This window comes from Nelusetta ayraudi, unplaced genomic scaffold (genome assembly GCF_046127955.1).
Source record: "Nelusetta ayraudi isolate G7.1 ecotype Tasmania unplaced genomic scaffold, CSIRO-AGI_Nayr_v1 ptg000114l, whole genome shotgun sequence".
NCBI classification, from domain to species: domain Eukaryota; kingdom Metazoa; phylum Chordata; class Actinopteri; order Tetraodontiformes; family Monacanthidae; genus Nelusetta; species Nelusetta ayraudi.
The window spans coordinates 192501-210509 of NW_027466164.1; the positions used below are offsets into that span (position 1 = coordinate 192501).

Here is an 18009-nt window from a genome sequence, read left to right on the forward strand (position 1 = left end):
CTTGTCGGTGAGTGACATACAGTATTCATTCGTGTTTTCTTACCAAGTGACTTAGCTCCAATCTTTCATTTCAATCACCCGCTGGGTCATCGGAATAACCATCGGAACATGATAGTGAGCTTGCGTTGTTTAGTAGAGGGAGCCTTTGTTTCGGTAGTCAGAGGGGAGCGTCGGGCGGGGGGGGGGGGATTATGTTAGACATTTAAAAGTCAGTTTTGAAATTGTTTTTAGGCCAAGGATGGCATGGGCTTGTATGAAGAATAACAGCGCTGTGGAGACGGGTGAAGGAAAATAAAGGGGGAAGCGGGACATGCAGCCAACTGCGAATATCATGTCGAGTCTTAATAATTATTACATGGGCCTGTTTTCTCGCAACTGGGCGTCCCCTTAAAACAAACAAAAAAAAAAAAAAAAGAGAGAGAGAGAGGACAAGCCAAGCTGCAGAAATCGAGCGCCATCCTTATTTTTCTCACTCCAGACATTTGTGCTCCCCACACACCATGCTAGAAGTGCCATGTCCTCTTTTATGCTCTCACCGGATGTTTGTAGTATGATTTGCACCTTTCTTTTTCTTTTCTTTTCTAATTGTTCAGATCAGTTTTTTTTTTGTTTTTGTTTTTGTTTTTTTTTGCACTTTGAAAGTGTTTTGAGTATTTAAAGATAACTTGTAAGAGGAACAAACAAATTTTAAAAAAAAAAAAAGAAAGTTGCTAATAGCCATGTTTTACTATACATGTTTACTTAAAAGTTCCAGAATTTACTACTGTGCTAATGCAGCAATAATGTTGAGGAGTTGCATCACAACGCACTTGTCAACACAGGGATTGAAAGAAATTATGAAATATCTGATATTTTTATAACTGCAAAGAGTTAAAGTATGGAAATATGGAATGCTTTATGAAATGGGCACCTGCCTTTGGCAAAAATATCTATACTCTACAGGAAAAAAATACATATGTTACTGAAAGAAATACAAAATGTGTACATTTGGTCTCCTTTATCATAGCTGACAGTTTATAGTACTGTATATAATCTTTGCTTGTGTCATTTGAGAATTCCCAAGTAAAATGTAAGCTCCTTGTAAGCTTTCAAAGTGACATGAGAAATAAAGATCTAATGCTAACTGATGCCGCGTGTCTTAGTTGCCAGGGTGTTTTTTTTGTGACTCTCCGATGTGCAAGATATACTCAATTACCATTTACAGATTTCTCAGCAATAGGACGGAGGCCGGAGCTGCAGGAAATCCTCAAGAGCCTGGAGTTTGCACTCCCGAGTTCTTATACATCAATGGCGACACCAAGGGTAGGAGGGCAGGGCCTGGCTGGGCTTTCAGGAAGCCATACAATTCTCACCTAGAAGTACTTTTTTTTTTTTTAGTTGGTTTGCATTTTTAATTATTTTTCCAATGTTTTTCAAAAAAAAACAATACAATTTTCTATGTATAATCAAATACATAAATCCACCCCCACCCCACATACATACACCACAGAACTGAACCATTCAGTAACGGTATGTCTGCATACTTGGTACTGTGGTGGCTGAACATTATAATGAATTACTTGAATAACTTGAATTATTTCTTATTCTTTGTGTCTATATCCATTTTGTGAATGCCTGGTTGGTGTATCTGTTTTTCACTCTGTCCCGTCTGCCACCCTGGCTCACTCTGCTCCTTTCTTTCTTCCTCTGTCTCTATTTTTGTATTTCACCCCAACTACCCATAGGCAGATGATGGCCCTCTGCAGTCTGGTTCTGCCCTAGGGGAGTTTTCCCCAGCCACTGTCGCACCGGGGCCCGGTTGGTTCTCTCCGATTGTATAAAGCGCTTTGAAACAGGGGGTGTCTCGTCTGGACCCAAATGCACCACACAGACAAGGTTTGGAAGGTTAAAAAAAAAAAAAAAAAAGGCACAGCTTTATTTCTTGAGGGAAGGCGGCTGGTCAGTCGAAAATAGGGGGGAAAAGGGGCCAACAGAAACAACTGCTCCAAACAGGTCAAAAAGGGGCCAACGGCAAAAAAAAAAGGGATCCTCTTCTTGGGAATAAACGGGTCAAAACACAAAACTCACTCACACGCCGAAGTCCAGGGGAAAAGCTGGAGACGAGAACCAGAACAGGCAAGGTCAGTAGCCAGGGAGTCAGTCCGGGGTTACGTGCTGCAGCGTCGTGCATGGCAGAGGAACAATCTGGCAGGGAGGAGAGGGAGCAGGGCGGCTAAATAGTCTGGCAAGGAGAGCAGGTGAAGAGAGTTGGTGCTGATTGACCTGGGTGGAGAGAAGTGGCGATGCCTTCAGGGAAGAAACGAGAATTAAGCATGAACATGACAGCAAACCATGGCAGCCATTGGTTGTGATTCAGCGCTGTACAAATAAAAGTTTATTATTATTATTATTACTATTATTAATAATGACCATTATTATAAATATAATAGTTATTATAAACATCCATGTGGCTGACAGTCAGGGCTTCCACTAAGCTAAGCACTGAACAATTATTTTTAAGTGAACTGTTTCTATTGATTCGGTTCTTTCAAAATGAACTGCTTTTGACATCACTACTGGCTGTTTTACCCCCGTAAAGAAATAGAAATAGCCACGGTTGGACATTATACGGCTGACGTGACTTTTTCAATACTTCCCATACAAATATGATTCGCATCTTTCGAAAAAATTGTGCGATACCATTACAAAAAACGTATATGTGGAAAGTGTTCTCAATTTATTCCAACAAAAAGTGTCAAATTTAATAGTAGTGCTCTCAAAATAAAGAGATTAAACAGATCGTGTTTCCGAGAGCTAGAGAACGCAGTCACAAGCTCTCGCGGAATTTAAGAGAAGTATATATATTTATAAAAAAAAAAAAAAAAAAAAGTACTGTTACTGTACTCGTGCAATCATTTAATGTGACACACCTGTTGAGTTCCCCGTTAAGCTCAGTCACGTAATATCGTGGTGCGTTTGCAACTCGACGTATTTGGCTATTATGTGTTTTTGTTTGTCTCTTTAAAAAAAAACAAAAAAAAAACTGTAATAACAGAAAATGAAATAAGCTCGACGGGGGAGACAACAGCAGATTAATTCATTTCAATCAGAAAGGGTGGGCTTTTCATTGGGCACGCGAGCCGTCGCTGCGAGCCCGTCCTGCCCTTTGAACCGGTCGTGACGTACTTCTTCTTCTTCTTCCGGTGAAAGTGGACGCCGTTGTGTTTCACAGCTTGCTTGTTGTGTGTTGTGTTTCCACAATGCTCTTATGGGTTTGTGTTTTATTTTCTGCTTTATTTGCACTCACTTAAGGGCCGCCGTACAATAAGAAAAATAATGATATTTGCGCAAGTGAAACTCTACAACAATTGTAAAGAAAAATTAATTCTTTAGACTTAAGTTTATATATTTTTTTATTTCTTTTTCCTGCTATGTTTCATTAAATATCTGATGTTGAACAAATTCAATCAAACATTTTTTGACTTAATTTACTCTATTCTGCAGATGTTATTAAACAGTGGATAGCAAAATCATCCGCATATGTGTATATACATTAAACACTGGCAATATATTACAATACATACAACATTGTGTCTGGAAATAAATACAAACGTTGGAATCTTGTTGGTGGTGTCTCATCCAGTGCATTACAAAAGGCTAGCAGACATACCAAAGATGCTTACAGACATTGCAAGACAGTGTAAAATCTTTATTTAAAAAAAATATTTATAATTTACAACAGTAAGAGTGCAAAATTACCCATACAAAATTTGGGGGGAGGGTACTTCAATTACGTGATAAAGCTTTGAGAAATGGTTCGAGTCAAAATGAAATGACAGTTATCCCTTAAAAAATTCTTCACTTTAGTCCTCCACTTCAGTACCCACTACCTGTACCTCAATCTGTCCTACATTCTCACCACGATATGTGCTGCAGTGCACTGCACTCACAATCTTAAAAAAAAGAACTTGAAAAAGGGATGTTCATGAATAAAAAAAAAAAAAAAAAAAGCAGCATTACGTATTAGCACGAGACAAAAAGCTGCAAGGGGGCATTTCTTTAGATCCTGGTTTGTTTGTCTTTCACAAAAGAACCTCTCCTGCTGCTCGCATCCGAGCCCTTCCTTGTCATCTCCAGGCTTCTTTTCCTCTCCTTGTCTTCAGGGTCCATCTCGCTAAACTGGGCCTCAATCCTACTTGGGTCAATGTAGGTGTAGAAATAGGACATGATGGCAAAGATGAAGCACACCACCACCAGCAGGGCAGCAAAGAGGATGTACTCAGCCCACTGGTCAGAAAACACACAAAAAAAGTCTTTCAAAACACTTTCTCTCTATTAATTTTCCCTTAAAAAGCAAATATCACTCAGCATCCTTCATAAGGGGGCCTTTATATGACTTAAAATCTGCAAAATTTGGTATCAAATTGCTGCCAAGCAAACACAGTGTCAGTATCACCGACAACGACGGCAATACTCAAAGCAGTCCCAATCATAGACTGTATGTGAAGATGGGCGGAGTTATTGTGACAACACCAATCATGTGGGTGGCACCAGAGGTGAGCAGTGATTGGAGTTTAGTGTGTGGCCTCAACTCTGGTAAGCCGACTACACCTGGCTCCTAAACTGTAGCCACACGCACTACTTTATGGCCATTTTCACTCAACATTAGACCAAATTGAATACGGTCATTGGCAACTTCAATTTCTTTTAACATGTGATTTAGAACAACAACAAAAAGGTCAGTAGGTAGTAGGTAAGGTTGTAAAGGTATGATTTTCCGTTACGATGGAGTATCAATATCAATCTATCAAACGATATAATAGAGGTTTTTGGAACGTGCGCATATCCAACTTTATATGAACTTTATATGCTTATGCACTTCCATTTAGGAGAGAGCGTTGTTAACTTTGCCTGGAATAAAACAGTACTCGACAAGCACATCGCTTTCTCCTGGCTGTCAATGGTGACTGCATTGTCACCATGAGTTGTTGAGAGCCATTGTTAGGTGTTTGATGATGCCAGTTAAAAAAAAAAAAAAAAAAGAAAACTCACCTGATCTTCAAGCGTTGCAGCCTCAGCAATAATGAGCACAATGATGTTACCCACAGCCACAGTGAACAGCCAGCCAGCCTGCAGCACAGACTTCATATTGCTGGGTGCCTGCGGAGCACAAGGCATGACGGCATTCAGAAAGAATCTCAAAACTGTGGAAAATGTCTATTACTTTTTTTTTTTTTTTCTTCTTTTTTTTTTTTGAGGACAAACTTGGGACTTAAGTTGTAAAGTTGTAAATTTCCCTGTGAGATTTAGTCCCTTGTGGCAGATTGAATAATAACAGCTGTTTATCAAAATTCAATTCATTTATGTATTTAGCTTGTGTAGCATTTTGCCGTGCCTATGTTTGCACTTTACCTCCTGTTGGCAAAAAAAAAAAAAATGCATGTGATGGAAGCATCATTCTCAATTGCATTTTATGCCAAAAGATGCATGAAAATGTAACCAATTAGGCCTTTTTTTTATTTTGCTTACTCAATTGCTCCACACATCAACACAGCCGAGTGCTCAAAGTGTTGAGCGCTTTTTACCTGCGAGTATGAGAACTCCAGTCCGGTGACAGAGAAGACCACCTCTCCAACCGTCATGAGGAAATACTGAGGGATCTGCCAGGCCATGCTTAAGGAGTTTGGCTCCATGTCCAACACCTGCTTGATCTGCTCACACTAAAGTGCCAAACAACAGAGACGGGCATTGAGAAGCGTTGCCACCATCATCGACCGCATTTGACACTTTGCAATAGCCTGCGTTACCTGGTCGCCAAACGTTATGGAGGGCGGGACGAGCAGGGTGTAGGAGCTGCCGAAGCGCAGGCTCTGGGTGTACTTACAACTGTTTCCCATCTCATCTGTGATGGTGAACGTTCGCCTGCCAAGAGAAGAGAAGTTCTGGTCACAACAGCCCAAGAATATTTTGGGGAGGTCTTTAGTTGGAGAGCTGATGTATGAAATTTTGTTGGAATAAATTGAGAACCTTTCCAATTTGCACTTATTGTAACTCTATTGCACAATTTTCAAAGTTGCGAATCATATTTCTTTCGGAAATATCACGTCACGTCCACCGTGAATGTCCCACCCTTGGCTATTAACAGAGAAACATCAGATATCAACAAGATGAAAAACGATGATGTTTTATTGAGTGACTGACGGGTCACTGGGACCAAGCACAGGCGCCTTTCAAACAGGTCTTCCTCACTGCGCCCTCAGGCACACTGCAGGCCGTTTTTCATTTTCTAATTCAAACTGATTGGGCCTTGCACCTCTTTCATTTTTGTTATTAACTTTTTTGAGAGTGCTTGTTGCTATCTATTTTTTTTGTTGTTGTTTTTTTTTTAAATAAATAAATATCAGATATCAGCCTTACACTCCCTGCTTCACTGCAAGGTAGGTTGACATATTGTTGGGGACGATGGGCTCGGTGGCCAGATCGCCGATCGTCACGTTGAAATCCATGTTGAAGCCGTTGAAAAACCTGGAAAAGGAAAATTGAACGTCAGAAAACAAAAAAGCTATCCTCTACTTTCACACGTTATTGAAGTCGACTTGCTAAGTTCAAGTGAGGTGATCGGGTTGTGATGACGGCGGCTGAAATTGCGTAAAACAATCTTGGGAAACTTGCCTCAAAGCGTTGTTGCCCTCTTCTGGCTTTGCGTTTATGTCCTTGAACTGGGGATAAGAGACAGGCTTTGATGTCGTGACGTTTTGTAAGTGAAGGCAGAATAAAAAGCAGTTTTTTTTTGTTTTTTTTTACTTGCTAAATTAAGACAGTAGAAAAAACAATTGAAATAAAAAAAAAAAACAATTCATTAGAAATAAGGGACGTGTCACCGGGCTGATCTCTGGCCACAGCAGGAAAGAAAGGTTGGTAGCAAGGAAGTTGCACTCGCAACTGGGGTCGGCATTCTCACCGGAATGTAGTGGGGCAGGCCGGCGTCGGTCTCAATGAGGACCAAAGTGTTGCGAGTGCCGTTGTGCAGGCTGACGACGTGGCTGGTGCCGTTCAGGTCCAGGTCGAACGGCTCTTCGAAGGTGAGGTACTTCTCACCGCCCTGTCGGAGCAAAGAAAAGAAGAAAGGCGGCGGTTGTCATTGGTCTGTTTCGGCTTTGCTCCTGTGTGGGCGGTCTCATCTTCGAGGGGGCGTACCGAGTAGGGGTCCAGTTGAAGCGACTCCTCTCCAGCACGGAAGCTGATCGACCTGTTCATCATGTTGATGAACTTGACTTGCATCTGGTTGCCTGTTGGGAACGTCGGCAGCGTATTCTGGAGGAGATACGGCAGAGTTAACGCCGGGCTGGGTTGCTGAACGTGTGTGGCAGTGGGGCCCAAACTGAGGATTTTTACACTTTTCTTTTACATTTGTGAATTTGTACGTTTTTCGGAGATTTCGAGAAAATCTCCTGCAGTCGCGCGAAAGCTAATGGCTTGCTTTGCTTCCCGGCCAGATTTGAGATGTGCGCGGTGCACGATGGAATGTTTGTTTCCTCGTTCAAAATGTTGACGATGCGCGTAGGATGGGATTCCTTACGTCAATGTTTATCTGGACCAAGCCGGCGGCGACGAATGCCAGGGCGGCAAATAACATCCCCACCGTCATCTTCCTCAGCGGGCTGCAGGTACACACACACACACACACACACACACACACACACACACACGTTAATGGTGCTTTAGCGAGATATGACTGGAGATAATAGAACCGCAGTTCAAAGCGGCACAAGCACACTGCGTATTATTAGAAATGAAGTGATCCAACGTTGTAAACTGAAAGTTTTGGAAACAAAAAAAAGTCTTCAGGGTTTAGATTTTCACCCAGAATAACGATTTCACCAATGAGACTCTCTACTGGCGAACACACTCTGGTGAAAAGTGAGAAAATGTTTCTTCTGCTGTTGCAATTTTGCGTGTACAGCTAACTGGCCATGGCAGACTTCCATCGGGTGGAATTTTGTCTCCTTGATGAAAAGTCGAGATATTGATTTGAAAATATCGACGTCCAACGTTGGAATTTGTGGATTTCCAGTTACCTTACCCACTGCGTTGAATATCAGAGCAAGCGCGGCTTTTCCTGCAGCAAAAAGAGCCACGCCTTCAAAGGAACTCACGTGAAGTTCAGCTTGCACTTCTTGATGAGCGGGTAGATCAGATTGTCCACGACGGGCACCATGATCAGGATCAGGATGGGGTTGACGGTCTGGCGGAGGAAAGTTCAATCGGTTTCGTATCTGCGTCGAGTGAGGAAGCGCTGCCTCAAAAAGTGAGGCGTCAACACACGAGTCTCACCTGCATCTGCTCTGGATAGATGATGAGCGATCCCTGTAAGAGAGCAATAGAAAAAAAGATGTTGAAAAACGGCAAAAAAAAATGAAATAATGGCCCGACAACAAGGTGTCAGATGCTCTGATTCAGAACTTACAAAGCTGCCGTCCATGGTGGTCGCCTGAAAGGTCCACCTGGAGCCCTGCGGAAGGCAAACATTTGCTTCTTCACTCTCTATTTTTTTTTTTTTTTCCATCAGTCGAATTTCTGCGTCCTCATTGGCCGCAGCCAAGACGTAGCCAATGAAACAAATAAAGGCCGAAAAAAATGAAACGTGGCAGCTACCTGCTGGTCGAACAGGGCCCAGAACATGGGCAGAGGGATGTAGAGGAAGAGCACCCGGAGGACCATCTTGACCTGCGCGATCAGGAGTTTCTGGTGCCGAGCAGGAGGAGGGAAAAAGAGAGTGGGTTTTCTTGTGTGTGTGTGTGTGTGTGTGTGTGTGTGTGTGTGTGTGTGTATTTTTACGGTTTGGTGACGTTATCGAGGCTGCGTTTGTCGACGCGCCGGTAGCGCCACGCGCTGCACTTACGTCGTATTTCTCCTCGGCCCAGTCCATCCAGTGGACCCTCTTGGGGTAGCTGGAAGAGCGGTGACGGAAGCGGTTCTTGATGGCAAACTACGAGGGAGCGTCGACGACAGTTCAGTTGGGATTCTGGATTGCTCGCGGACTCATTCAGACAATAAATAGCAAACAATAAAACTGACTTACCCCGATGCACTTGCAGACTTTCACCAAGATGTTGCCTTGAGGGTCCAGCTTCAGGTACATGGGGCTTCCAACAATGAACACGACTGTACACACACACACACACACACACACACACATCGGGCAAATGGATCAGTAGGTGGCTCACAGTAAGCCATAGGTGTTGAACTCCATCCCGTCCCGTTAATTATATTTGGCCTGCGAGGCCAATATTAAATGACGACTAGAGCTTCTGGCCCAGCGCTATTCTACAGCACATGTAGTGCTAATGCTACAAATCCCAGAGTGCTCTCCTGGTATTTTGTCGTGTCAATCAGGACAGGACGTTCATTAAAGGATATTATCACTATGACATAACGGGTTTATTGTTGTTACGTTTAGTTTTAAATGTATTATTAGCCCGTGGGGAAAACAAATACAGTTGAAATTTAAATCTGATTCCAAATCTTATTTTTTTCAATAAATATCAATGTTTTAAATATTTTTTTGCACCACTGTGAATGGGAACCTTTGCAGTTGCGGCTACATTTTCGGGGAGTGATCCCGACACGCTGACTTTGCTGAGGTTTGCATAGGGAGCAGACATATGCAGTTCACTCTAGTCACTGGAGACGACAGTGGAGCACATCATTATCATCATTATTCCGCTGGCGTCACTTTTCTAACGCAAATGCAGTGGCTAAAACCTCACTGTGGTCAAATGATCAAAAATCGAGGCCGCGTCAAAATTTTACTGCAATGTTTTCTCTGGTGTAAAAGAATTGAATAGGTGCCAATTCAGATTCACGAGTCTTATCTGAGAAACGGCCAGGGATTTCCAGTGACCGACTCAAACGGCTCCGACTCTCTTTGGCGAGTGACTCCTACAAGCTCAAGCCTGTCAAAAGCGTTTTCACATCACCGCTGCGGCGGTTCTTACCCAGGGCTACGAACATGAGAGCGGCGGGAACCCCGAAGGCCAGCGGGTAGCACTGCTCCTTCTTGTGAATGCCGCACTCCTGGGCTGGAGAGGAAAAAAAGAAAAGCGCACAATGTTCAGTTTAAAACGCCGACGCAGGAAATGTCTTCATTGGAGGATAAAGGCCGGCTGTTAACAATAGAGCGCAACCTTTGAGGATGGGCGTGATGAGGGTGGACAGCAGGCTGCCGGCATTGATGGACAGGTAGAAGATGGAGAAGAAGGTGCTCCGCTGTTTCTCCTGCAGAGGGAGGGGGGGGTTCAAAGTGAACTGATGTCAGCTAATGGGGTTAACGACGAATGTGGTGCCCCAACCCCGCCTCAAAATAATGATCTCACACATAGGTGTCAAACACTGTTGTTTTTTTTAATTCAATTTTGCATGTGTGCAATATTCAGTTTAAGTTTATTGTATAGTATCAGGCTTTAATTGTTCCATATTCAGTGTTGGAAAAAAAAAACCTGTTTGGGGTCCATATAAAAAGGTTCACTGTTCTATCATCTGGGGGAAGGTTTTTCAATAAATATCAAAGTCAACCCCCAGACTTTGTCCAAGTTTTTCATTTTGGCCCCACAGAGTGTTTGAGTTTGACCCCCCCCCCCCCGGTCTGACATGTCAGGATCATCTGTGGTGGAGCCACGCTGGCGATGAGGAAGATGAAGGCGATGATGAAGGCGATGATGCATGAAACGCCTCATAACAAACCGCAGTGTATGCTTGTCAGTCAATTTTGGTGTCGTTTGGCCGAGGCTTCACGATTAACCAGCGCAATATCTCGCATTAGCGCCACGGTAAAAGGGTTCAGGGTTCACCGGCGCAGACCGTGATTAGGGGAAGAGCATAAATAAATAAATGAATGAATAAAAAGTGCTTTTTTTGTTTTTTTTTAATTTCCCCGCCGTGCACGAGAGGTGGCGAACCTGATGCTCCAGGAACTGGTCGCCGCCAAAGGCAGCCACGCAGGGCTTGATGCCTCCCGTGCCCAGGGCGATGAGGATGAGGCCCACCATGGAGAGCGCACTGAGGGAGAGAGCAACAGCGCAGGCACTCAGCCAGATGTGGGGCAAGGTTTATTTTTTTTTTTTTAACTGGGCTTACATGTGGATGGTCAGGTCATCCGGTTTGCCGTCCCTGTTTGTGTCGGTGATGTCGTGGATGGCGCTGACGGCCAGGACCACCTGTCCTATGGTGTAGACGATCGACAGGTAAACAATAGTCCTGAGAGAGAGAGAGAGAGAGACGCACATCACATCAGAGAGATAAGATAGACACGGGTTCAAAAATCCAACGTTGAACAGACGGCACGTGCGAGGATAGTACACTTTGACCCCCCGCCGCCACCATCCCGAGCACTCACTTGAACTTGCCGAGCCACGAGTCGGCCACGATGGCCCCCAGGATGGGCGTCAGGTAGCAGAGGGCCACGAAGGTGTGGTAGATGGTGGTGGCAAAGTCCTCGTCCCATCGCAGGAAGTTCTTGAGGTAGAGCACCAGCACGGCTGCGAGGGACACGGACAAGAGAGAAGAGCGGCGGCCTGCTGTCACGCTGCGTCGCTTCAACGGGGAGATTTGTTTTGCGCAAAATGTGTCTCTCTTTTTGGTTCTTTTACAGGTGTAGTGTGTAAAATTGGTGCGTAAAAAAGTGTAGACTCCCAGTACAACAAAAGTAATTTGGTTTTCCTAGACTTAGAACGGTTCTCATGTATGTATATATATATATGTATAAATTAAGGCTGCATAAATTTATTTTGAACATGTTTAAAATATGCAACTATTTGTACATACAAAAGAAGGAAAGACAAACAAACATGAACAAACATAACATAACAAAACACTGCACATAGTTTGGAAAAGTATATATATATATATATATATATATGTATATATATATATATATATATATATATATATATATATATATATATATATATATATATATATATACATATATATACAGTACATGTAAAGCCACACATATATAAACATACATATAAACATACATATATATGTGTATATATATATATATATATATATATATATATATATATATATATATATATACATATATATATATATATATATATACATACATATATATATATATATGTATATATATATACATATATATATACATATATATATATATATATATATATATATATATGTATGTATATATATATATACATACATATATATACACATAATACACACACACACACACACACACACACACACACACACACACATTTCCTTGAGTGAAAAGCGCTTTTATATATATATGTATATATATATATATATATATATATATGTATAAAAGCGCTTCACTCAAGGACACTTTACGAACAAATGCATACAAATATATTTGAACAGAAAGGCTTTGAGTCTGGATTTAAACTGAGCGACAGAATGGGTGTTGCGGATGTCTGATGGAAGTGAGTTCCAAAGAGCAAATTGCAACTCAAAGTTTCAAAAAAAAAGTAAGTAAAAGAAGTATCATATTCACGCTTCGTTGACCACCACTGAGCGCGAAAGAAAGACAAATATTTTTATTGGTTTTACTGAACCCACCCACCTCGCATGCCATAGTAGGAGAATCGCTCGCAGAATTCGTTGACGACGATGAAGAAGATGCTCAGCGGGTAGCCGAAGATCGTCTGTTGGAACACCCGTGCTCATCAGACAGCAGCTTGGCTCAAATCAGCGCGTGTGTGTCAAAGTACGTGTGCATGTGCATATTTGTAAAGACACTGACGGTTTAAACTTACAATCTGAGACTTGGGCTGGCCTGCAGGGAAAGAAAAAGTCATTTGCACAGATTGAGTTTGGTGTGTTTGCCATAAAAGGACAACAGATTAATCAATGAATTCCATTTGAAGGAAACATCAACTCCGGTTCTTGAGTGTGCGAGGAGCGCGTCTTGGGACTCACCTGCCATGGCTGCTGCGTTGTTATTGTGCGTTGACTAACCAGAAAAATCCTTCTTTCACAAACTCCCAATCCTTCAGTGAAGAGAGACGAGAAGCAGCTGCTAGACCTCCACATCAACCGCACCAAGACCAAGCTGGAGGGCCGCTCACGCCTTATGTAACCTTCAGTAACACCCACCGGTCCACGGTGGACACACACCCACACCCACACACCCACACACACACACACAGCATGTGTCTGGTCCAGCACCTCCCCAACATGCTAATCTCACTTCATTCCCGCCCCCCTCAGCAGCACGTTCTGCCATCCTGAAGCGCAAGCGTTTGTGTTTCATTAATTGCTTAATGACTCTGCTGCATAAGTGAAGTACAGCCATAAAGATACCACAAAGACTTGATGTTCTGGCAGAAAAAAAAACCCACAACGACAACAAAAGAAAGTTCCAGTTCCATCTAAACCGTCGCGTTTTGCACACACAGTGCATTGTATAAGATGAGAAATTCCCACCCAGAAAAATGTTAAAAATTAACACCTTCTTGCTACCGGCTTCTGGGCAAATTCTTCATGTTGGTTTGTCTCTTCTAATCCACTGGCTCAAAGAAAAAAAAAAAAAAAAAAAACCCCAACAAAGTCAACAAGCGCGCAGAGCGAAAGCAGCGACTTTCTTGACAGAGCGGAAAAACTGCTTGAAAAAAGGGAAGAAAAGAAAAACAGGCAACTGACCTTTGTTATCAGGCGGCGGCAGCAGTGGCAGCAGTGGCAGCAGCGGCAGCAGCAGCAGCAGCGGCAGCAGCAGCAGCAACAGCTGCAGCAACAGCTGCAGCAGCAGCTGCAGCAGACTTCAGAAACACAAGTGGCTGAGGCTGAAGCAAAACCGACAATTCTCGCTTTTCCTGCTTGGGTAAATAATTAAAAAAAAAAGACTAAATGATTATAGTGACGTTTACAAAAAGGAAGTTGGAGAGCGATCACACGGGAGTCTGGAAAAGCTGTTCCACTGTTTATTATTCATACAGCTTAAACATATTCACACGAGTGTCTGCTTTTTTCGGTAAAAACAATTTTTTAATGTATTTTTTTTTTTTTACACAGATAATAAAAGGCATTTATACGACAAGAGAGGCGCTCTGGGTAGTCGATGGGGGGATTGGTGGGGGGGTGGGGGGGGTGGAGATTGGAAAAAAAAGCTGTACAATACGAGTCGCGCAGACGCGCTTTTTGACGCGCATCAGTCCTTTATCCCCGATGTCTTTGGCAAGAGCGGTTCCCCGTGCAGCGGGTCGCCTCCATGGAAGTAGAAAATATTGCACACACGCTTTTTTTTGTTTTTAGGACTGGGGGGAGGGAGGGGGGGGGGGATTGACGTCGCAAGGCTTCAAAAACTTTCGTCCGTGGGAGCTCCTCAGGCCGGAGCCGCGGGTGAATTTCGTTCTGGAATCCGAACCGATGAGCCGGGGCGAAAAAAGCAAAAGACAGAGTAGAAAAAGAGGGGGAAATGTTAAATACCGCGCAGAAGGTTTGTTTGGATTGCAAAGATTTTCCCGTCGATTCCTTTCAGGAAGGCTGCACGTAAAGCGGGAGCCGTACGTTTCGGTGGGGGAAAGAATAACATTGCTCTGACAGGGATCACAATTTAAACACTTGAGAGCCTGGATGATTGTTTGAAGTTGCCCCTAGGGGAAGCGTGACAGGGTGCGGTGATGCTAAAAATAGACCACATCCTAGTGAAAAATTGACCATGTGGGAAAATAGTATTAACTTATCCAATGAGGGGATAAAAACGAGAGTATATTTTTTAAAAAAAAGAAGCGCAAGTTGAACCCATCTCGAGGGCTTTTGCGGGAGTCTCCATAGGAAACAAGAGCCCGTGTCTCATTTTGTAGCGGAGGAGGAGGAGGAGGAGAAGAAGAAGAAAATGGCTTGGTCGCGGCGTCCGTTTGACTGGCGGCTCGTCGAGGGAGGCGAGGGGCTCGCACACGCTCAGAGCGTTCCGCCGCTCGGCGTGCCGCTGATGGCGTTGAAGATGCCCAGCGAGTCGGAGAGAGGGCTCCTGGCGCCGTCCTCCACCGGGGTGATCTGTGGCGGGAGACAGGGGGAGGAAATCTGAGTTTGAAGCAGCAGCAGCAGCAGCAGACAGCAGGGGTTCTTCAAACCACTTCAAACACTTCAAACTAGGACAAAGTCGCAGCCCAACATTGATAATTATTGAAATTCTACCTCCAGGTAGAACAGCGAACCTTTTTATATGGACCCCCCCACACAAGTTTTGCTTCAACTTGAATACGGAACAAGCAAAGCTTAATACGATACAACAAACTTCAACTTAATATTGCACACATGCAAAATCAAATTTCCAATAAAACAATAAGATTAAAAAAAATATTATTTGCAGTCTTATGATTTGAATTTAAAAGTGACCTTTTTCCATGGGTTAATAATCAATTTAAAATAAAAATGACAATAATGCACCAATTAAATCATTATTATATCCTTCTGTCAATGTCCTGTCCTGATTGAGCAGAGCATTCTGGGATTTGTTGTATTAGCAGTACATGTGCTGTGTAATACCAGCAGGCCAGCAGCTCTGGCAGTAAATTTGCATTGCCAAATACATACACACACATTTATTACTTTCATTCTTACTAAGACTTGAAATCTTCCACTGAGGAAAATGAAACCAAACCAAGCATTTTCATGCAATCCATTCCAAGTGTTTAGAGTTCGTTATTACCATCCAATCTGGCCGGGTCCAAAGAGAGCATGAGACAGGAGACATTGGTTAGTAGAGGGACAGGGACATTGCAAGATGATCCAGGAGAGAGGGAGAGAGAGAGAAAGAGAGAGAGAGAGAGAGAGAGAGAGCACATGACAAAAAGTGCTAGTCGTCTATAAAATCCAAAACGTGTTGTAGTGAGAACGACTTCAAGGTCCAGAGTGTAATATTTGGCTTGAATTATGATTATTATTATTATTTATTTATTTTACATATGATTATGATTATGAAAAAGCTTTAATTATACTGCCCATAAAGACATTATTAATAGTGGATACTTGCAGTACAATAAAAAATAATTTGGTTTTCCCACACATAGAACGATTCTCATATGTATATATTCAGATAAGAATATACATCGATCAAGGGTCTTGCTCTTAGTTAGTTGCCATCTTGGACCGTCATATTTCTAAGGAAGCCTGGTGTGGACAATCCAGCTGCCTGACAGCGTGTTTTCGTAATTATGGTTACTGCTCGCGTCCTCAAATAAACCAACAAAGACGACGAGGTATCCATGTTTGGGTGCGTATGGCACCGTAGTTCACTGGCACGCTCAGGAGGAGAGGGACAGTGAAAGACGCTGTTTCTTCTTCAAAGTCTCCAAATATTACACACTGAACGTTCAAAGCTCCTCGCCTCCATCTGGGCTCTACCTGTTCATGCATGATGTTGGACAGCTCCCTGGTCAGGTCCCTGTAGTTGGCCTTCATCTCGTCGTGATACTCCTGCTGGTCCTCTTTGATGAGCCGCTCGTTCACCCCCAGCCCCTGGCCGCAGGCGTCCACGAACTGCCTGCGGGGTGGTGGTGGTGGTGGTGGGGTAGCAACACACAACAACAGCTGGTGAAATGGTTGCATTTTGACAAGACTCGCGAACTTGCTCTTGGGCCATTCCATGGATAAGTACCTGAAGACCTCTTTGAGCTGTTTGACCTTGTTGTCGGGGAACTTCTTGGCACTGCTGTCGTCGAGGAAGGCTCTGGCGTAGGCGAGGGGGCCGGCGTTGACCTGGAGAAAGCCCATAGGGTGAGATCATCAACTTCACATTTCCTCTTTATGTAAAATTCATGTATCAATGTTTTGGATTGTCCATGTCATAGCAGGGCTTCCTGTTTATTTATTTTTTTTACAGTTGAACTCCCCTTGTTCCAGTCAACTAGTCAGATTAAGGATGTCGTGCTTTAGGCTGAAATTCACAGAAAATGTTCACGCTACATTGATATCATATCATGGAAGTTGGGCACTGAAGTAGAAGGATGCCACTATTTCCTTTTCACTGCAGCCAGTCCAAGCAGATGACCGCCCTCCTGAGTACTGGTCTGCTCCAAGTTTCTTCCAAATACTGCTGCCGTTGCATCACTCCGGCTCTGAAGGGGTTTGTTGGATTGTCCCGAGGCGTCTTACTTACATTGGATTGTAAGACGCCTCGGGACAAGACTTAGCGCTTTACGAATAAAAGTCGATTGATTGATTGAAGTACAGTACTTCCTGAAATGCAAGCCAACAACAGTGGCGGCTAGGCCAAACATGCATGTGAGGTCAATTGAACACTCTAAATTGTCCGTAGGTGTGCGTGTGAATGGTTGTTTGTCTCTATGTGGCCCTGCGATGAACTGGCGACTTGTCCAGGGTGTCACCCTGCCTTCGCCCTAAGACAGCTGGGAGGGGCTCCAGCAGACCCCCGTGACCCTGAGCTCGGGACTAAGCGGGTATGGAAAATGAATGAATGAATGAATAATAAATAAATATAGAAAAATGTTCACGTCTCATAAGCTGCGTTTCCATGACCCCTAGAATTGCGCAAAACCTAATATCACAATAAAAAAAACTGGTCATGGAAACACCTAAGCTTGGAAAAACCTCTCAAATATGGCTGAAAGGTTCTGACGCTCTCATGAGGCGGTTTTTCAGATGAATAGATATAGAGGTATATCGCAAAAGTGCCATGGAAACACTTCTATCGCAATTACACGGAGCGGACGTGGCATACGGAGTCACATGACCAGTTCACTTCAAGTGACAATGGTGCACTGGTGTTTGGAGTAATCAAAGAGAAAATATAACAACCATTCTTGACAGCGAACCGCAATCGAAATGCAGATTTATCGCAAAATGTTTTGTACCTCCATCCTCCTCGGGGTTTTGTGGGACGAGATTTGACGAGAATTACGGCTTATGCGCTTCACGCCGTTTAGTGGAAACGCCTGCAAATCGCAATTGTGCTTTGTCGACATTTTAGAAATATCGCTTTTATTTTGCAAAAAACTGTCTGCAGCTTATGGGGGATTCCTT

General features: G+C 43.3%; 2 protein-coding genes across 5 annotated transcripts in view; both read right to left on the reverse strand.

Moving 5' to 3' along the window:
- Nucleotides 1-3352: 3352 nt before the first annotated feature.
- Nucleotides 3353-13237, reverse strand: slc15a1b (solute carrier family 15 member 1b). The gene is made up of 23 exons (XM_076049309.1): nt 12946-13237; nt 12783-12802; nt 12590-12671; nt 11375-11516; nt 11116-11235; nt 10938-11037; nt 10167-10257; nt 9978-10061; nt 9062-9144; nt 8882-8968; nt 8635-8724; nt 8447-8491; nt 8314-8346; nt 8136-8224; nt 7559-7640; nt 7177-7293; nt 6941-7081; nt 6652-6698; nt 6397-6504; nt 5787-5901; nt 5565-5699; nt 5032-5139; nt 3353-4266 (listed from the first exon to the last, which is right to left on the reverse strand). Exons 1-23 carry the CDS (start codon nt 12950-12952, stop codon nt 4039-4041), a joined length of 2154 nt encoding a protein of 717 aa, XP_075905424.1. The 5' UTR covers nt 12953-13237; the 3' UTR covers nt 3353-4038.
- Nucleotides 13238-13930: 693 nt separating this feature from the next.
- dock9b (dedicator of cytokinesis 9b) overlaps nt 13931-18009 on the reverse strand; it is a 61698-nt gene continuing 57619 nt past the window's right edge. For all 4 annotated transcript variants that reach the window (XM_076049313.1, XM_076049311.1, XM_076049312.1 and 1 more), the window contains exons 50-52: nt 16625-16725; nt 16372-16510; nt 13931-15021 (exon numbers count right to left, since the gene is read on the reverse strand). In XM_076049313.1, coding sequence (XP_075905428.1) covers nt 14926-15021; nt 16372-16510; nt 16625-16725 — 336 coding nt within the window. In that variant the 3' untranslated portion in view covers nt 13931-14925. The remainder of the gene's footprint in view (nt 15022-16371; nt 16511-16624; nt 16726-18009) is intronic.